Below are 20883 nucleotides of genomic sequence, written 5' to 3' on the forward strand. Positions count from 1 at the left end.
GTGTGCTGCTGCTCACTACTATAATTTCTTTTGTTTTTGGGAGGGTGGAACGGACTTTAGGGGTAGTGAACACAGCAACCACCATTAGTCACTGAGGCATGAATGAGGTCATGAAAGTAGTGGCAGCGGCAACCAAATGAAACGGAACATCAGCTTGAGCAAACTAGTGGATGCTCCGCGAAAGGGCCACGCACCAAAATCAAACCCAGGCTGCCAAGCTCCTGTAGACTCAAACCTTTGTACATGGGGTGTAAGCTCCAGTGGGTCAGCTACCGGCTCACCCTAGACCTCTTGCTCGTGGTCAACAGAGTACGAATCCTATTGTTCCTACATTTCCTGCTGGTTGACACATCGTCTTGTACACTTGAAACACAGTACGAACACTTTCAGAGCATACTCGTGCTGTTTAAATTTCACTGACACAACAATGTGCAACTTAACTTTATTACATCTTTGAGACTTGGATCATCAGACAGCAGGGTCACAGCACACTCCAGTCTGCTGCTGTGCAACTCATGGCACAATTTACACAGGATCAGAAATGTAGACGTCTCAAGTCTCTCACAAATATTTCCATGGAATAAGGTCCTATATGGTAACACTAGAAGGAATGGTGTCATTCGTCTACAGCCATTACATTTTTTACTTGAATGATAAGTTAAAGCAAAAAAAGTTGGCTGTTGCAAATTAAAAAAAAAAAAAAAGTCAAAGTCCAGTCCTCAGTGTGATATGGAGAACATCAGTGTTCCAGCAGGACCGTCATAGTTTGGACCGGTGCGTGTCCTTGTCCAAAGCCTCCGCTTGTCCACAGCTCAGCGAGCAGAGAAAGGTGTGGTCCTGATTCAGGTAGGTGGTGATGAACTCTGGGAAATCTCTCCTCAGGACCACCTCCAGGAACATGCCTGCTGCGGTGCTTAACTTCTGTTTGGCACTGAGGAAGATGGAGAGAGAGACACACACAAGGCAGATAAAACAGGTCTGTCAGTGTTAGGTAGGAATTGATTCCACTGGGGTGTGTGATCCAGCATGTCTCTCCTCTGGACTGTCTGCTCACCTCGCAGACTGACAGCGAGCGCTCAGCTCCATCATGACCTCGTTGGTGAGGTCAGTCACCAGCCGCCTGCTCACCACCCTGCTGTCATCCTCCAGCCGAGTCTGATGGCGGATCCACTGCCACACCTGACACCACACAAACAAATCAAGTCAAATCAATTCAGTGTTATTTATATAGCCCAAAATCACAATCGCATTGCCTCAATGGGCTTTACAATCTGTTCTGTGAACGACATCCTCTGTCCTTAGACCCTCGACCTTTTAACAGGGTAAAAAACGAAAAAAACACCTTTAACACCAGCGTATTCGTACTTCAGAGTCGTTTGAAGTCTACACTGCCGATTAACAATGTGCTATCCCCAAGTGTGATGTTGCAAACTTCTGCTCACCAATCAGGGTTTAGCTAAATTTGAACTAGGGTCGTGTTCTTGTATTTTCCAAGCCAATGTCTATCAAATTTAATCAAATCAGACACGTAGAGATAAAGAAGGAGATTAGTTTGTAGGTCTAGGAGGTGACACTAATCAGTCCGTCCAGCTCCAGACTGAAACGGCTCACGTTTCCAGTGTGTTTTAACTAAAAACTTGATGGACGGCTGAGTCCAGAATATGTCTTTGGTGAGCGCTGGAGACGGACCTGTGATCTGGAAATCTCGGCCGTGGCTGAATCTTCAACCTGGCCTCTGTAGAAGAAGTGTCCATTACCTAGGAAAAAGTGTGTGGTTTTAACAGTCTTCCTGTCGGCTCACAAAGATGAGAAGGACACGGATAAATAAACATACATACCTGCCAGCCAAGCATTAATAAAAAGGACACCAACTGCAATGTTATACTTAAGACCGTTCAGGGTGACGCCTCCCTAAGGACAAAACAAAACACATCCAAATATACTTTATAATTAGAGACTTATACCGCATATCCTGTTCCTGACAAAGTCGTAAACACTGTACAACACAGCACATAGACCGCTTTGACATGACATCAGCACATCAGAGTTTCTGGGACAACTCATTGACTGACCGCAGGCATGGACAGTAGGTCATCGGGGGTCACAGTGACATCACTACGAAGCTGGTGAAGCTGGTTGTCACCCTCAGTGTGGAGCTTGAACAGCTGGAAGAGGATAAGAATCACCACGGTGAGAAAATAAAAATCACTGTTAGCCGATCCATACTTACAGAAGTCTCTGCCTGGCTCATGATCCATGGATTACCTTCTGCATGGGCCCTATCAAACCCAGGTCATATACCATGAAGCCATCCACGCCTGCCTTGATCTCCAGCAACTTCAGTCTAAGAGGGGGGAGGAAACAGCGTCACAGCTGTCAACATATTTCAATCTAAATAACAGGCAGTGTGAGGATGTCGTCTTTCGAGTTTTGACTGTCATTAGCAGCAGACGGTACATTACATCTGACAAAGTGTGACAGAAACCTGGGATCTGTAATCATGAAAGTTGTGTTGCACTGAGACGGTGGGGGAGCCAAATCACATAAAATACAAACTACTACATAATGTTGCTTTAAGTCATTTCCATTTCCCTGGTAGAAGTAATGCTCCTTCACGCTGGTTGCCACCTGCCACAAAACTGAAGACAGAAGAAGACACCACTGGCTAACAGAAGCTAGCTGTGTCCTCTCCTCTTTTTTCCTCATGTTTTGTGCTAGCAGAAGCTAGCTAGCTCTAATTAACAGTAGCCACACACTGTCCCTGCTGGGAAAAAAAACAGCATAGACCACCATTAAAAGACAACATACGTTGGTCTTGATAGTGACTGGTCCAGCATTGTGTTTTGGTGCTGGTCTGTGCTGGTTTATCCAGCAGGGGTGGTAGTAGCTACTAGCTAGCTAGTCACTACTGTCAAAGGCTACTGCTACAGCACAAAATCATGTCAGAGGACATGTGGATGACAGCCAGATACTCCGTCCACACCTGTGAAAAGTTAGCTCACCAGTGTGAAAATTCTTTTAATTCTCGGAGTTTTCTCTTGACATCGTGATAATGTAGTTATGGCCATGATAATTGTAGAGTGAAAATCTGATATGGTAACAGCCCTAATTCTGAAATGAAGCACTGTGTAAATTAAGTCATTTACACAGCAATGTGTATTTAAACTTCACATGCATCAGCTAACATAAAAGCCAACACAAAAGCTAATGGTCATACCTTCAGCTAATGGTCAGCCTTATTCAGCTGAGAAAGCTTCAGAGAGAGGTGTAATGTATGTCGAAAATATAGTATGACGTAGCCTATAATGTACGTTAATGTCACTTCAATGCTCTCCTCAGGAGACTTTTGTATTGTGGGGTGTGATTAACAGTGCAGCGAGTGTCTTTGTTAGCTGCCTGTACAACCAGAGCGGCCGTGTCATTCTGCAGGCTGTGTTGCTTCTCAGTGGCCGGGACAGGTTCAGCACAGCACAGCCACCGCCAGTCAGCTAGCGAACGCTATCATGATCGTAGATGTGTGTGAGCGGGGATGACCCCACCTGGTGACGGTGGCCAACACTCTGCTGTAGGAGTCGCTGAGGGCATCTGGAGGCAGCAGCAAGGCGGCCATGCCTCCTGTAGCCAGCGCTCCCCTCCGGTGACACGTCTGGACCAACAGGTCCATGTAGCTGCGCAGAAAGCGCTTCTCCATGTTGACATATTTACTACGGTCGGGCAGCAAGAAGGCCTGCCTGTGACCTGGAGGAGAAACACGTGACCTCTTCAGTTCAGTGAGACACACTGCCCCCCTTCGGCGTAACTCTATGTGGCTTTGTGTACAATTTTCGTATTGTAAAAAGTTCATTTATAACAAAAACACCCCCTCATACCTATTGGGTTGAGAGGGAAACACAGGGATGTGTGGAGCAGCTGTAAACCAGCATGTTGGCCTCACCAAATTTGTTGACAAAGGAGGCAGAATAATCCCAGATGCCGCAGTTGAGTCCCGCTGAATGGTCTCGCAGCTCGTACAGAATCTCCTCCATCTCAAACGCTGCCAGGACATTTTCAATGAGCACCGTCGCCTTGATGCAGCCCAGTGGCAGGCCGAGCTAGACACAGGCACAGACGTGCGCGCACGCACGCACACACACACACACACACACACACACACACACACACACACGACATTTGTTCTTACTGACACAGTCTGGCTGTTGCGTGGTGTGTTAGGATCAGAGGACAGCATAAAATGAGTTTCTGAACACCTCAGACTGGAGAGGGTGGTATTTAGCTTGGGATAGGGGTGTTTGGCTGGTGGTCTCAGACTGATAATTATTTTCATTAGTGACAGTGTATTGTCCCTGTATTCTGTACGGTATAACATACAGCAGAGGGCCACAGGTGTGGACTCAGCCTCTGTACATGCAGGCACATGCTCCACTAACTGATCTACTGTGGCACCCCCAGGAAGGGAGGTGTCTAGTCGAGTCCATTTATTTGATGGTTGTTTGGTTTGTCAGCAGGTTTACACAAAAAAACTACTGCACAGATTTAAACCATGGAGGGTGTGGATGATAGGGAGTAGACTCCATTAACTTTTGGTGTGGATCCAGATAAAGGGACAGATCCAAAAAGCTTTTCTTACTTTGTTCATCTGAGGTCCCCATGAAACAGAAGGCAGAGTGATATTTGCTTCTACACAAGGAGGGGCTTGACGAGGATATCGATTGGCGTTTATAGTAGTCAGTAGCGGTAAAGCTATGCGAAACACGCTGTCACTACGCAACTACATGTCCAAGTATTTGACTCTGTTTGAGCAGGTCACAGGTCACTCCCAGTGAACACATAAACATCAAGTGATGAGTTGGCTGGCCAAACACAGCCCGAGCTGGACCGAACGCAGCATCTGAGACCGACAGCTGCCAATCAGAGGACAGGGAATACAGTATGGAGGTGATTTTCTTGCTGGGATTGTCTCCTGGCAACATGAGACCTAATGTTAGTCAGCTAATCAGACCGCTAACGTTAGCTGCATGACTTAACGAGCAGGCGATAACTTTCTGAAGGCAGCCAAACTCTGTCATTTAGACTGCTACCCATCTGCTGAGCTATGCTTCAGCACTTACAGGTGGTTTAAAACAGACAGTGACTGTGATTTGCGATATTGGACTATTTTGTGGTCAGACTGAGCTGACCAGACAACTGACGGATACATAATCACTGACACATGTGCAGACCTTCTGTTGTGTCCACACAAATATCTTGTTCCATAGTCTGGCCTCCATGAAACTTTCCACCTGGAAAACAAAGAGAAACAGTGAAGCTCCATTTGCTTAGTGATTTTGTGTGTGTGTGTGTGTGTGTGTGTGTGTGTGTGTTACCTTTGAGAGGTAGAAAAAGGGTCCACTGCTGTTTTCAAACAGGGTGCTTCCACAGTGAAACATGAGGAGTCCAAAGTCAAAGAGAGGAGCAGGAGCCTCCCTGCCCTCCACCTGACAGACAGACACAGAGGAACTTCATCACAGTTAGTCATGGCTGCATCAAACTGATATCTGAAATCTGCTTATTTTGTGTGACAGTGTTCAGTTTACTCTCCAAACATATACAGTAAGGCGGCATTATATCACTAGTAACCGCTAACTGCTGTCAACTGTGGCTGCTGTCAGCATGCTAATTTCAGTAGATCTCTGCAACACAAAAAAATGGATGTCAACACTGTCGTTTTTTCCCATTCTGTTGACAATTTTTGTCCATTTCTGAATGTTTTTAAAGACAATTCTTTCATATTGCACCTGTAAATGTTCTGTAAAATATATTTTTCCAACGTAAAGTCTTTCTTCACACTGGCGGGAATGAAATTAGTGGAAAATTGCTAAAGCTTTTCTCCTAGAGGAGGACTAGGGCCATTGCATTCTGAGAACTCAAATAAATGTGTGGCTCTAATCCTTGTCCTTATAGTTTGGTTATTGGCTTAGTATTGAACATTGAACACTGATGGAAGTGATGTAGAGAAAGCACAGGACTACCATCATGTTGTGCTCCACCATGTTCCAGGCACGGGGGCGAAGCATCAGCACCGGAGCCTGAGATATATGTGGAACGTCTGTAAACACATGGGTGGTTGATGAATGGTATGCTACATGAGCCAATGTGGAACATGGTGTTTACCTCGTCCCACACCGGGAATATTCACACACACATATTCTTGTCTCTGTACATTAATGTAGCTGCACTAACACGAGGAACAATGTGAAATAAGTCGGGGGAAGTTACCGGGGAACAGGTTACGAACCGCCTTCAAAACATTATGGAGGCCTTTGATCTGGTTATGATACGTGGGGCAGTTCCCGTCGTCAAAGTCAACCTGCCGAGACAAAAGAGAGGTCAGGTTAGTCAGAGTACTGCATGTGTCAGATGTTAGTGATTTTCATATTAGCAGTACAGCATAAGATACACAGTTATTGTGCTGGTCTAATATGGTCACAAGTAGTCAGGTGCTTGGTCGAGGTGGTTACCTGTATGCCTTGTGCTGGTGACAGCAGAGCTTTAACGAAGCGCTGGGTATCGCAGGGAGCCAGATCCCCAATATCCACATGTCTTCTCTGGAGCCTTGGGGGGACAGGGAGCACTCTCCAGGCCGGGTCCCTCCTGATATGTGTGGTACTTTCCAGAAAGCTTGGCAGCTCACCTGACAGGTCCAAGTGGGCCTTTCTGGACACTCTTAACCGCAGGACCTGAACAGAGTAGAGCAGAAATTTCATGCTGATTCAGACAAGTCTTCTGTGCATTCATTGAAAAGGGCTATATTCAGCCGTCCTACCTCATCCACCTCCTCATTAAATGTGGAGATGAGTTCGTGGAGGAAGAGCAGGGAGTCGGCGGTGAAGAGTGTCTCGTGCTCTGCTTCTAGACCTGAGGGAGGGGGGGACAGCTCCATGCTGACTGGACCCTGTGGACAGAAAACAGTCAACGTATTAAAGTCTGTATGACGTTGGTTCATCGAGGCCAATCTCCAAAGATTTTTCAAAGAAAGGGGCTCATTTTAAAGGTTCAAATAATATTTTCTAATCACAGGTTGTACAATGGAATGCAGGTTGTATTTGCTTTACATGAGAACATTTCTTATGGTGGAGTGTTAACGATGAGTGGTGGTCCTAGCTTGCATGACGCCCTGGATGAACCTCACCTTCAATAATAATATTCACACCTGGGCTCACCAAGCCTAAGCAACCCACATGAAGGCAGGTTGGACCAACGACCTATAAGTGGCTGTAATGACTCTGAAACTCAGAGCTCACACATGTCCTTAAGGACTCTGTAAGGACACTCCCACACAGAGTTAAAAAGCCTTCAAACTCCTCTCCAGTGAGTTAGAACTGAAGAGGCCCCTTGGATGAGAGGTGAAACATCTTCAAGAACCTGAAACAAGTCCAGTTGCCTACAATACAGTGCCTAGAATGACCTGCTGCTAACAAAACTACCTAAGGAGAGCAGATTGACTGAAGCAAACGGTTAACAATGACACTGATGAGGTGAAAAATGTTAATGTGCTGGTGGATGGGCTCGTCCACAAAACAGCTTGACTCAAACAGAGTTATCTTTAATAACTCCTGTCAACTTGTACTTGTTGGCCTCTCGACTGTAAACCTTCATAAAAACACATAAAAAAATCAAGGTTGACTTGATTGGACATGACATGTCTTTGCTAAGGACTTAAGTTGAGTTACAACCTATGACTTTCCTTGCCCAAGAAACAATGACTTGTCGCAGTTGCTTGACACTTGGACCAAATATCTTAATGTAAATCATTGATCACACTGATCACTCTTTACAAGACAACTTTAACAATGTATCGGGACAAATGTGAAAAACAAATATGTGGAAAAGGAACTTAGAGGGATTAACTATTTCATTTTGCACCAGACTAGCTGTTCTGATGATCAATTAATTGAGCACAAGAGACAGGTTGCTGCTTTTAAATCTGTCTGTGTGAAAAAGAAGCATAGGTTGGTCCTGATAATTTCCCTGAGAAGCTGTGCCCCTTGTCAGTATGCTTAGTCTTCAATTCAGGCCTTTAAGGTTTAGTAACCCTGAGCAGCATTTTATTTTGACCACATTTAAGCAAAGACCAAAGACTTATCAAAGTAAAAAGGCATCTCAAAGTAGCCCTTGAACTTAGTGCTGACGTTCAAAGTCCATCATGCTGTTGACAACTCCTCGAACTGTACTTGTTTCTTCCTATCACTCACGATGTTGCTACTTTACAGTCTATAATGTATTCAGCCACTAAACACAAGTAACACAGTGGTACTCACAGACATGTTGACAGGCGCTCTGCTCACTCAACAGAAAGTGGACTTTGGTTATGAACTTACTTTGGTCACTGTTTGAACAGGAAGATGTTTGCTTGTATGTTCAGTTTAAAGTCCTGTATCTGAATTCTGCACATTTTATGGCTATTTAGATAATTTATGACCAACAATAGCATTTGGTCACATAAGACATGCTGATATGCGATCTAAAAAGACAACTCTATTTGTATTTATTTATTGGAAATCAGGCAACTAGATAGTAGGCCCGAGGCTGTTCACATCTGGTATCAACATGTGTCTGTACATCCAGTTCTAACCATTTTCTCGGCCTGAGCAAACGCCTGGTTCAGTCCCTTTCAAATGTAACCTAGAAACTAGACAAGCCTTCTCATGAGTCTTCTCGGTGCTTCTATAATATATGTCAGCTCTTCTTCTGATGCCTTCAGTCACAACCGCAACACCAAAATATACTTAGCATGTTCCTTTGACAGTGTTTATATCCTTAAAGTAACTGCCCTGCTGGACAAAAAAAAACAAAAAAAAAACAGCATAGACCAGCACCAAAACACAACATCAACACTAGCTGGTCCAGCATGTGTTGTGTTTTTGGTGCTGGTTTATGCTGGTTTTTCCAGCAGAGTGGGGGGTGGCCCAGTTTTGTCCTGCGCGGCCCGTAGCCTCCTGCAGTGCTTCAGTAGTTCTCACTCCCCAGCATTAGTCTGTTGGTCTGTGACCCCTGAAACTGAAACAATAACGTGGCCTGAATTGTTTTTTTTCTCCTTTCCTATTTTGCTCTGACCATGGCTATGACCTATACTTGGCCATCATTAGCCATTCAAGAGATTTGTGACAAATATTAAAAGTCTTGTACCAACATTTTAAGCTACAAAAATATTTTAAAAATTGTATATTTAGCATATGAAACTTTGTAGAAACATACAAGTTCTGAGTTCATTGTAGTTCATCTTCTGACTGATAATCATCTACTTCGCAAGGAAGTCTTTTACTTGGAAAATCTTGACCGGAAGTCTGGCTTGTCTTCCGTTTCCGCTCCACGACACTGCCACAGTCCTGACAGCTGCAGGAGGCCGGGGGGAAACTGACGGCGGACACACATAAATGAAAAGCCATGGAGGACAAAGCACAGATACAAGAAGCGATTAAAAACCAAGGGGAAATTGTCCGGAAGTTAAAGTCAGAGAAGGCGAGCAAAGACCAGGTCAGTACTCAGCGTGAGAGGTTAATGTAGACGTCAGAGTGAGGCTAGTCCCTAACATGCGGTGAGGAGCATGTCAGAACAGCCCTGTGCACCAACAAGAACGCCATTCATTCTGCACAGCTGTCTGTAAATCCCAACACCAGAGTCACTCCAACTCTTGTCAAATTATTTTGAGAATCATGTTGCTCACATTTGACTCCCTGTTGTTTGATTTAACGAGTCGCAGCTTTATTCGGCATCCATCAGGTCCAAAACGCTGCGTGTCATAGTTGAAACATCCACTATAAAGTCTTTTAAATAAAGAGCTTCTCCCATTGTTATTTATTTGCCGAATTCAGACTAAGACACCAATAATTTACCAAATGTCACCTGTCATATTGTACGGTGCACATTAGTTCACTGTTAGGTGCAGCTAGCTTAGCGTTACCTCTGATGATAGCGGCTAGCCGCCAGCAGTGACCGCCCTCCTTAGCTGTGTCGAGTTAGCTTTACATGCTAAAACTAAAGTAGCGGTGTGAAATGTTCATGGAAAATATCCACTCGACCCACAGGACAGGTGTAGTTCAGTTTATCTTCAGAGGGAGGTCTTTAGACGACTCTGTCATTTAACGCGGGTCCATCCAAGAGCTGTAAAGGGAGCTGATGCAATAACCTGCTAGCATATGCCATCAGACACTTGCTAATAGCTAATCAGGTTTCTTCAGGTGTCGTCCCGCTATGTTTACATGTGTGGTGCGACAGGGAAAGAATATCTTACACATGGTTAAAATGTGCGTGTGTTAGGAGATGAGCTGACCAGTTCACAGCCTCAGTTCATCTCTGTTCTGATCTCACTGTCTGTAAGCTCCTTCTGTCATTCATTGCCTGTGTCTTGTTTGGTTTGACTTCTCAGCTGTAATGTCACAATCTACTTTAACTCTGTATGAAGCCTGAAAATCCGGCAGTGCCTGACAAAGCAAGTGCAAAAAATTGCTCTAAATAATGATGTAGTCAGGAGTAAACATGATGACCAGTGTTTTCAGTGATTCAATGCCAACAGTTGGTAGCATCACTCCACACTTTTGAGAACTTTACTGTGGACACAAATGTGTTGTTGTGTACTGAGGTTTGATACACTGCCTTAGCAGGGCTAATTCAGAAGGGAGTACCCTGTAACATGTCTTTGTGATGAGCTGGAGGCTGCTGACACAAACTCCCATTTGAGAATCTACCAAATACACTGGACACGTAGATTTGACAGAGTGCTCTGTGTGTGTGTGTGTGTGTGTGTGTGTGTGTGTGTGTGTGTGTGTGTGTGTGTATGTGGGCTGTGTCCACCTCGCTGCTTTGATTGACTTGGTGCGTCTCATGTTCTATCCTCCACGCTGTGATGATGATGATGATGATGATGATGCGTCATGCCCCGCCCTCCCCTAGTGCTAGGGTTGCTCACCACTTTTCTCCTGTTCTTCCCGCCTGACCCCGGATGACCTCGGCCTGCTCCTCCTTCATCATCACCATCACCTACCTCACCGTTCGGGGACATCATTGCTCAACTCACTTCCTGGCTCTCCTTCCACTGACCATTGTGATTGGCTTCTGTGGCTGGCCCTGGACAATACCACTGGACATTGACGTACCCATGATGCACTCCTGAACCATATTCTGGACTTTTATTTTTTTGCCCTCGTCATTTTGCTTCCCCTGTGCTGTGGAATGATCATGCTGGGCATGATTTGCATTCGTGCTTACTCTGGTCTGGCGGCCTGTCGGACTGCAACACTTGTCCGATCTGCGCATTCTCTCACTGGAATTACTGCTGCTCAGGTAATGCATGTGCGTGTGTTTGTGGCAAAATGTCCTTCAATTGAATGTCATCAGGGTTAGGGTTAGAATTATACAGTCTACTTACGGTAACTGTTTACAAAGTTTCTTATGATCTCCTTGCCTCTCCTGTGTGTGTGTGTGTGTGTGTGTGTGTGTGTGTGTGTGTGTGTGTGTGTGTGTCTCAGATTGATGAAGAGGTAGCCAAACTGCTGGAGCTGAAGGCTCAGTTAGGAGGAGATGATGGCAAACATCAGTTTGTCCTCAAGACAGCAAAGGTGAGACTACAGTGTTGAAATCTGACATTTATCTGGTTATCATACGTGAAAAATGAGGCTCTGTGATCACAATTCCACTTAAGTTGAGTTGTGAATCAAATCGATAATTGTTGTGTATCACTTCTGATCTTTTATGTCATAACATATTCATATTTTTTAATTATCATCTTCAGTTATGTAAAAAATGACAAAAATAGTCGGTGACACCAGGAAACATCATTGTTTGGAGAGCAGTAAATTCTTAAAACCAATATTTGATTCTTAAGTTTATTCACAAAACCCTGCTGATGGATGCATACCTAGATCTCATGTTGTTTGGCAACATTTCTTAAGTTTCTTAGTTTCACAGTCAGACTGAAACACAGCAAATGACTTTCTGTCTCAGGGAACGAGGGACTACAACCCCAAGCAGATGGCCATCAGAGAGAAAGTCTTCAACACCATCATCGGCTGCTTCAAACGCCACGGAGCAGAGACCATCGACACACCTGTCTTTGAACTGAAGGTACATGTGCACACACATTTTAACACAATGTAATGTGGTGGCCACTCAGTAGAGCCTGTGGAAAACACGAGATCACTTCATATTGAAACATGAATGTTTGTTATCTCTGCGTGGTGTGTAGGAAACCCTGACAGGGAAGTATGGAGAAGATTCCAAGCTCATCTACGACCTCAAAGACCAAGGAGGAGAGCTGCTGTCCCTCAGATACGACCTTACTGTATCCTTCAAATCAAAAACGTGAACAATGTGCTCAGGTGGTCTTATGTTCGGTCTCAACCAGGTGTTAACCAGAGTTCAGCAGATATGATAACACACTCATTACACACAGCACACACATTTTGTGTTCATTGCTCTCAGTATGTGGTGGTTATTATGACAAGAAAACACGCTCTGCTTGAGGTAGGACTGCAGGCAACAAGACAAAAGACGGCTGAAAAAGTTTGTGAAATCCTTCTTCAGAGGGCAGATGATGAGACAACTCTCTATCTACACACACACACACACACACACACACACACACACACAGTCCATGTTACTCTGCTGTGTGGTGATGAATCAGAATCTCAGTAAATCCACTTATTATAATCAAATCAGAAGTGCACTCTCTCACTGAAACTCCTGCTCACTTAGCATTAGCAGCACTAAAGCTTGTGTGCACTCTCAGAGCAGTGAATCATTGAGAAGCAGATTAACTCACTTTTATTTAAAATACTGTCAGAATTTAATTTGAGAGGAACAGCACAAACATGGTGATAATTATTTAGGGAACATCTAGAGGAACATGTGTATAGTTTAAGTGCCTAAGTGATATAAAGACTATTTAAGATATATCTACCATCGAGGTAAAGTTTTAGACAGCACCGTTTATATTGACATATGGTGAAGTTGCGCCATATAATAATCCCTGCTCTGTAGTCTGGTGGTTAGGCTGCAGGTACTTGTGTATCTGTTGTCAGATGGCAGGAGGGTGAACAGACTGGCTGGGTCAGTGTTGTCTTGTAGTATGTTTTGGGTCTCTGTGCAGACCTCAAACTTCACTGATGCAGGGCTGAGCAGTACATACGATATATGTTGTTATTGTGATAGGAGAATTTATAGCCTCTTAGATTTTGATCATGGTTATGTCATGATATGCTATAGTGTGGTCTTGGCTTGGTTTTAAAGTCTGCATTACAGTACAGTGGTGCAACTGTCTGAATTTACCAGACTGTTCTAATACTTGCAGTTTTGAGATGGAAGTAGGGAATCGTTGGACACAAATACAGTCATATTCCATTTTGTGCAGTCCTAACACTTTTTGAGAAGATCTTAAAATGTCAAGCTGTATGTCCTGTATTGTAATATGGCCCCAAAATACAAATTTGTCTGTCTGTCACATTGTTTTGTAGATAGGGTTAGGGTTAGGGTTAGGGTTAGGGGTTAGGGGTTAGGGGTTAGGGTTGATTAATTGATTACATTTTAAATACAATTATGTCATTGTTCCTTTTCCAAAAGTTTTATTATATTTAGTCCCATGTGTTCCATGAAAAACAGTCAGTAATGTCATAGTTTTAGTTGATCAAATTAAAATTTTGGTCACCTCCATCAAAGCAAAGTGGCGTGTTGTCCTTGACCTGCCCTCTTTCAGGTGCCCTTTGCCCGCTACCTGGCCATGAACAAGATCACCAACATCAAGCGCTACCACATCGCTAAGGTCTACCGCCGCGACAACCCAGCCATGACCCGTGGACGCTACAGAGAGTTCTACCAATGTGTGAGTCATCTTCAGATACTGGGTAGAAACAGACCTGGTTTAATTCACTTAAATGTCCCTTTTGCTTGGAAATTGTGTGTTACTCCAATCCATTTGTGTGTGTTTCAGGATTTTGACATAGCGGGCCAGTATGATGCCATGATTCCAGACGCTGAATGTCTGAAGATTGTGCACGAAATCCTCAGCGAGCTGGACCTCGGTGACTTCCGTATCAAGGTTTGTCAGTGAGCTCTACAGATGAAACTTGCAGACTGTGATCAGTGGGTGTCATCTCAGTAACCGTGTCCTCCACTTCAGGTCAACGACAGACGCATCCTCGACGGGATGTTCGCCGTGTGTGGTGTTCCAGATGACAAGTTCCGCACCATCTGTTCAACAGTGGATAAACTGGATAAGGTATAGAGACTTCCTGCTGTGCTGTTCAGTTCAACTCAATTCTGCAAAGCCTGCTGCTCATTTAGAGCCCTAGTCCCTGACAGAAGATCTAGTTAATGGTTTATGGTGTCATATATTGGTATGAATGCTAGATTTTCACTGAACTTCAGCGCTTAATGTACTTGGATTTCTGGCATTTGACTAATTTAGAATGAAAAAAGAAAAGCCCACATGGGATTTGTTTTTGACGTGGTTTAACCAGTCATCTTTGTTTACAGCTGCCTTTAACATGCATAGAGCAATGTATATATGTATATAGAGAAATATATGCAACCACCAACAGTATAATGTCCACATACTGGACATTGTACTGTTGGTAGTTGCGGTTAGACTGATGTCGACCCCTTTCCAAACTCTTGTTCTCTTTTCACCTTATGTCTGTTTTTCATCATTACCTGCCTTTGACCCACCTTGTTTTGCCATTGTCTGTTGACCAAACTAGATGTCCTGGGAGGATGTGAAGAAGGAAATGGTGAATGAGAAGGGCCTGTCAGAGGAGGCTGCTGACCAGATTGGGGAGTACGTCAGTATGCAGGGTGAGACTTTCCCCAAATTCACAACCAGAAGTGAGACATCAGTGGTCTCACTGTCTACTGATCAGCTGTTCCTCATCCAGTGTTTCCCACAGGGTTTCCTGAGACTATGGTGGATCAGTCTGGAGCACTTTGGGAGAAATTGTGGAGAATATAACATGTAGAAAATAATCAAATATAACTGCAAGCTTAGACTCTACACAGCTCTGGCTATACAATGTTAGCACAAGACTCCAAGCTATAATCAGGAGTTGATATCGATCTATTCATGCAAGGGTGCTGACCGCTTGAGAGTTAAAGACACTTTGTGAAGCAACAGCGCAAAACATTGGAGATCTTCACCCTATAATGACGAGTGAAAAACATTTTTGGATCAATATGAGACCATAGTGCAGCAACTTAGACTATGGCGGGCTGCCAGGGTCTCCTTGATTAATAGGAATCACTACCTAAACAATATACGTTTCCATCATTTTCAGTTTACCAATTTTATATTTTAAAGGGGGGTATTATGCTTTTTACTCCACAATAGTTATCTGACTTCTACAGTTACAAGTTACTGATTCAACATCAGTTTGCAAAATATGATGCAGTACTGCAGACCAGAATGGACAGATTTACATCAAGTAGATAACTTGAGCTCCGCCTCAATAAGCTGCAACATTTAAATACTGCTCGTATATTAAAGGGACACTATGTAGTTTTGGAGAAGAAATCCAAACCCAGAAATGTAATATTTACAATATAGGGCTGCCTGATAAATCGAATTTTCATCGACATCGCGAAATGAACATGTGCAATAAACACATTGCAAAAGACAGCCTGACACACGAATAAGGAAAATAATTTTGTTTACATGTGCCATGCGTGCACCTTCAGCATGCCAAAATTTAGCCTATCAGACGGAGCCCTTGATACAAGGGCCAATCAGATGAAGACCCAGCTAGCCATTAGCTTCCCTGACAAAATTAATTGGCATCATTTTGGTGGTGATTGCCAGGTTATAATGGCTGGGGGAGGAGAGAGAAGCGATGAAAATGTAGTTGAGGAAGACCTTGTGGTGAAAAGAAACAGCACTGAGAGTGTGCTGATTGTGTGAGTATCTATGTATGTATCCAGGAAATAGTAGGACAGACAGTTAAGGAAATGAATTACGGGGATGTTTTTAACTCCAACGTGAACGTGTGTGTGTGCGCGCGTGCGTGTGTCTAATAGCCGAGTGTCAAGTGTGCGCGCGCGTGTGCGTGCTGTTTACAGCCAGTGACACCATGGAGCAATATGCATTGTGTGTGTGTGCACATGCACTCCCAACAGTTACAAACACAGGTACCAGCTGCAATACAACCATAAAGACCTACATGAACAATTCAAAACTAATGTTAGCTAATCATTAGGTGTATAGTTAATAATATGTAAACTTCAATATTTGTTTATTTATCGCAAGTTATATCAACATCGCAATATCGAACAGTGTTATCGCACATCACAGATTTTCCTCATATCATGCAGGCCTATTACAATACTAATGCGGAAATAATGTGAACGTTATTCATAAGTGAATACACAAGCTGTTCTCAGAGGAAAATAAGGTCCCAGAACACTGTTTAAATCCAGAGAGGAGGCAGGGTCCGCCACTTATCAATAAAGTAAAATAGTATGAATTGTGTTGTCCTTTAAGGTCAGTTTGTTTATTCAGTAAATTACGTCATGAAAACAAAGACTTTGCTTATTCAGTTTGTTTAGACAGCCAAAAAAAAAAAAAAATCAACCAATGAAGATCTCTCTCTGCTCATTTACATGTCTTTTAGAAAACTAGAGACTGCTCATTTGAAGGGGAGTGTGGTGGAGTTATACGCTCCACTGAGTGCTATTTCAGTTTATAAACTGAAGTAACATCGTGTAATCTGTCAGTGAACTGTCCCTCTGGTGTCGTGCATTTCAGCAACCACAAAAGCTCTAAAAGTCAGTGTACTGCACCTAAGACTGCTACTCACACGTACAGTACAACTGTGTGTGTGTCAGCTCATGGGTTGACCTTCACCTAATTCTGGATTGTTATTATTATTATTATTATTATTATTATTATTATTATTATTATTATTATTATTATTATTATTATTATATTAATGATTTCCTCATCATGTAGGGGAGGATGCATTTTATTCAGTGCAGAGAAAGTTCTTGCATTAGTAGACTGGACACAGTGGAACCATGTGAGTAAAGTGGGTGAATGTAGGGTCCTGCTGGTGAACACAGTGGAGCATTTAGCAGCTGGACAGAAAGTAAAGAAAGTACTTTCATTCATCAGGTGGATACAAGTTTATAGTCCAGATGAACACTAACATTGCTGTCTGTCTGTCTGTCTGGGCTCCTGTTTATGTTGCAGGTGGAATGGACTTAGCAGAGCGCCTCCTGCAGGACCAGAAGATGTGTCAGAGTAAGCTGGCCTGTGCTGGACTCTCTGACATAAAGTTGCTCTTCAGTTACCTGCAGCTCTTCCAGGTCACAGACAAGGTGAGATGTGCTGCTAGTCAGGCATACTATGACTCTTTTTTTCCACAGTTTGTTTCCATTGTATTTGTTTCTTGTTTCATCACACATCCTCTCATTACCATGTTACTTCTGTCTTTACCATTGCCCATCATCTCCAGGTGGTGTTCGACCTCAGTCTTGCCCGGGGTCTCGACTATTACACGGGAATCATTTACGAGGCAGTGCTGACTCAGGCAGGCGTGGCCCCAGTAACTGCTGAGGCCCAAAACGGGGCGCCAGGAGAGGAGAGTGTTAGCGTGGGCAGCGTGGCTGGCGGAGGGCGATACGACGGCCTGGTGGGCATGTTTGACCCCAAGGGCAGGAAAGTGCCATGCGTGGGCGTCAGCATCGGCATCGAGAGGGTCTTCTCCATCATGGAGCAGAAGGCTGAGGTAACGGGTCAGTGTGTGCAGCCGAAGCAGCGTGTTGATAATAAGTGTGTGTAGACTGTAAGAGTGTTGTGTCGTTCAGGCCTCAGCAGAGAAGGTTCGCACCACAGAAGTCCAGGTCATGGTGGCGTCCGCTCAGAAAAACCTGCTGGAGGAGAAACTCAAACTCATCACCGAGCTCTGGAATGCCGGCATTAAGGTGTGTGACAGCGTGTTTTGTGTGTCCGGACCGTGTTAGACTCAGTTCTTTCTCGGCCCTGATTGCTTCAAACAGCCTGAGGAGGTCACATGTAGGAGACTGAAGCAACACAACACATTTGTGCTGCAGTCAGGGAGTTATAAACAACACAGTGGAGTCAGAGCACTTCCCTGATGCTGACATTCAAATCCATGAGCAAGCTTTCAGAACCATTTCAACATTGTTACTGAGATGTGCATTGATCATTTAATGACTGATACACTGAAGATATGAGGTCCACAATCTCATAGAAAACATACAGATACATGAGGACGTGGACGTCCTGGTGAACTGTTGACCTTAGGCAGTGACCATGATGCACAGCATGTGGCTTGCCATCTCTCTCTCACTTTACCCCCGCTCATCTCTTTAAGAACCCCACTCTAATAAATTAACGACATTACGTTTTCACTGGAAAGCTGATTACTAGGTATAGTTTAGCTCAGTTGGGGAGCAAGGGCCATTCATCTGGATGAGGGCTTTTCAGTACAGCTGTTGAGCAGCACTTGTAAATGACGCACCTTCTGGCTGTTTGCAGTGGAGGCTTGAGGTTCGAGTGTGATTTGAAAGAGAGAGGTACTAGGAAAGATCTCATTTTACACGCGTTTGTTGCCCCATTTCACACGCAATCTGGATCTTATCCAGCCAAATCTTTCAATAATCACTCAGATAATGTCTGATTACTAATGAGGAAATTAAAGTACTCCTAATATGTCTGTGTGTGTCTGTGTGTGTGTCCATCCAGGCAGAAGTGATGTACAAGAAGAACCCCAAACTGCTGAGTCAGCTGCAGCACTGCGAGGAGTCTGGGATCCCCCTGGTGGCCATACTGGGTGAACAGGAGCTGAAAGACGGCGTGGTCAAACTCCGCGTGGTGGCAACCAGAGAGGAGGTACGCCACACAGATGCAAAGCAGCATCTGAATGAAAACTGAGTTGATGATACACATTTTTTGTACGCAACTGTAATTTATATCCTGTTAAAACACAGAGGAACAGTAGCCCTGTTTTTACTGTTTCTGTGCAGAGTTAACATTGTAAAAGCAAAACATTTAAATGTAATAACATCCTGGCTAATCAAACATAGGCTGAGAGGTGGAGCATGGATGGAGCTGAAGTGAGTCTACTAGTTAGTTAACCAGGCCATCTAGCTGAAAGCTACCAAGCTAACTAGCACAAACAAGTTATCTGTGTTGACACACATAGAGGTGAGAATTTGAACAGTCAGAATACCTTACTGTACATTAGCTGTAAGAAAGGGTGCATCAATCAGCATTTAGTGTGTGTGGGTCACTCATTAATCCAAAGCAAAGCCATCTGTCCCTCTGCTCCTGTCTGTTAGTCCAGTTCACTGCACAGCAAGACGTTATTTGCATGGTCAGTTCTCCAAAAGGCACCATCACCACAAACATGACTGGGAGGTAAAGATCAGTGACTGCAGTGAGCTGAGGTGAGCCCTCCCTGTCCCTAGCTGTCACTCAAAGTGGCCACACACTGAATCAGGTGGAACCTTAATACAATTCAAATGAGTGACCTATATAAAAATTCACCCCCTGAACAGTTGTTATGTAGGGATAAATTAGCTACAGAGACCAACCTGTTTCTTGCACCAGGCTGTAAACATGTTAGTTTGGGCTGCTGTTTGAGGAACTGCAGGTCTTGGTAATTCTTGGCTTAATTTTGCGGCCTAGGAGGTTGCTGCTGTTGTAATTAGACTGAAACCAACCATTTCATCTACAGTCCCCTCCAAAACTGTTGGAATGGCAAGGTCAGTTTCTTTATTTTTGCTGTACACTGAAAACATTTTCATCTTTTGATGTCAAACCCAAATTTTTTCAGTGTACAGCCAAAATTTAAAAAAAAAATTGTCCTTGCTGTTCCAACAGTTTTGGAGGGTACTGTATCCTCTAAGTGGACAGTCCATAATATGTTACAGTGGTTAGAACTAACTATATGTTCCTTTCCACAGGCTGATATTTCCAGAGCAAACCTTATAGATGAGATCAGGAGGAGGACCTCTGAGGCCTAGCTGCTCCCGTCTGTCCAGCTGCAACCCCATCACATCGTCTGACTGCTTCAAACACACTCTGCAGACTCTTGTACAGAATCTTCTGTCTCGCCCTCTGAAGAGCACTTTGGACATGGTGCAGCCATGAAAACACACCCAGCCTCATTTTCATATCAGACAGACACGACTGGTATTATGTTGCTCACTGTAACAGGGCAGGCAGCCAAAAGTAATGAAGCTAACTGGAAGTTTGATGTGCGTCTTTAAAAATGAACACTGTCATTAGAGAACAGCATCCAGGAAATGTGTTACAGTTTATGTCCTCTGATATTTAATGAACGTCAATGGTCTGTATAGTCTCAGAAAGCTGCTGGAGATCAGTTGGGTCAGATTCAGAGTAGAAAAATCCTTTTTCAGAGCTGTGCTCAGCCAGACATGCTTCTTCTCTTGAGGTCCAAGGATCAAACGTCAGACATTTACCTTTTACATGAACACATCATTATTTGCTGCATTTCAGTTCTGCTTATAACAAAGGCTCATGTGTACCTGTATCAAACATGCCTCTACTGTCACGTATCCAAAAATAAAAACATCCATCATTTTGCTCAATGCTGAAATTAGCTGCTTGCTGACTGAGATAAAGATGTGTGCATGATTGGTTTTGGGTGAATTTACTGAATAAACACAAGAGTCCATTTACTGATGAATCCCAGTGATAGAGTGTTGTCATCAGAAGTCATACGATGGAGACATGTTCTTGTAGGAGAAGATGCTGTGCAAATAAGTTAAACTGAATACATTTTTTTCTTTATTGAAAGGTAACCTAAACTTGGTTTAATGCATCAATCTCAAACTGCATTCAAAGAATTAAATTAGCTGGAGGATTATTTTAGCTTG

At 43.7% G+C, this 20883-nt stretch overlaps 2 protein-coding genes across 6 annotated transcripts; one reads left to right on the forward strand and one right to left on the reverse strand.

The window, feature by feature from the left end:
- Positions 1 to 425: 425 nt before the first annotated feature.
- mlsl (malate synthase-like) lies at positions 426 to 10903 on the reverse strand. Of its 4 annotated transcripts, none has more exons than XM_037077966.1 (15): positions 10063 to 10903; positions 6803 to 6931; positions 6498 to 6716; positions 6256 to 6346; positions 6009 to 6085; positions 5364 to 5474; positions 5220 to 5279; positions 3935 to 4091; positions 3540 to 3738; positions 2266 to 2344; positions 2073 to 2165; positions 1839 to 1911; positions 1690 to 1757; positions 1055 to 1179; positions 426 to 931 (listed from the first exon to the last, which is right to left on the reverse strand). In XM_037077966.1, exons 2-15 carry the CDS (start codon positions 6917 to 6919, stop codon positions 760 to 762), a joined length of 1641 nt encoding a protein of 546 aa, XP_036933861.1. In that variant the 5' UTR covers positions 6920 to 6931; positions 10063 to 10903; the 3' UTR covers positions 426 to 759. The 4 variants fall into 4 exon arrangements, with proteins under 4 accessions (XP_036933861.1, XP_036933860.1, XP_036933859.1 ...); XM_037077965.1 differs by having other exon boundaries at positions 9941 to 10903; XM_037077964.1 differs by lacking the exon at positions 10063 to 10903 and adding an exon at positions 8612 to 8629.
- hars (histidyl-tRNA synthetase) lies at positions 9319 to 20686 on the forward strand. 2 transcript variants are annotated; one of them, XM_037077968.1, is made up of 14 exons: positions 9360 to 9513; positions 10930 to 11319; positions 11505 to 11594; positions 11980 to 12099; positions 12221 to 12316; positions 13727 to 13852; positions 13961 to 14068; positions 14150 to 14248; positions 14730 to 14823; positions 17207 to 17334; positions 17472 to 17744; positions 17824 to 17940; positions 18725 to 18871; positions 19948 to 20686. In XM_037077968.1, exons 2-14 carry the CDS (start codon positions 11209 to 11211, stop codon positions 20005 to 20007), a joined length of 1569 nt encoding a protein of 522 aa, XP_036933863.1. In that variant the 5' UTR covers positions 9360 to 9513; positions 10930 to 11208; the 3' UTR covers positions 20008 to 20686. The 2 variants fall into 2 exon arrangements, with proteins under 2 accessions (XP_036933864.1, XP_036933863.1); XM_037077969.1 differs by lacking the exon at positions 10930 to 11319 and having other exon boundaries at positions 9319 to 9513.
- The last annotated feature ends 197 nt before the right edge of the window (positions 20687 to 20883 follow it).

This window comes from Acanthopagrus latus, chromosome 18 (assembly GCF_904848185.1).
Source record: "Acanthopagrus latus isolate v.2019 chromosome 18, fAcaLat1.1, whole genome shotgun sequence".
Classification (NCBI taxonomy): Eukaryota; Metazoa; Chordata; class Actinopteri; order Spariformes; family Sparidae; genus Acanthopagrus; species Acanthopagrus latus.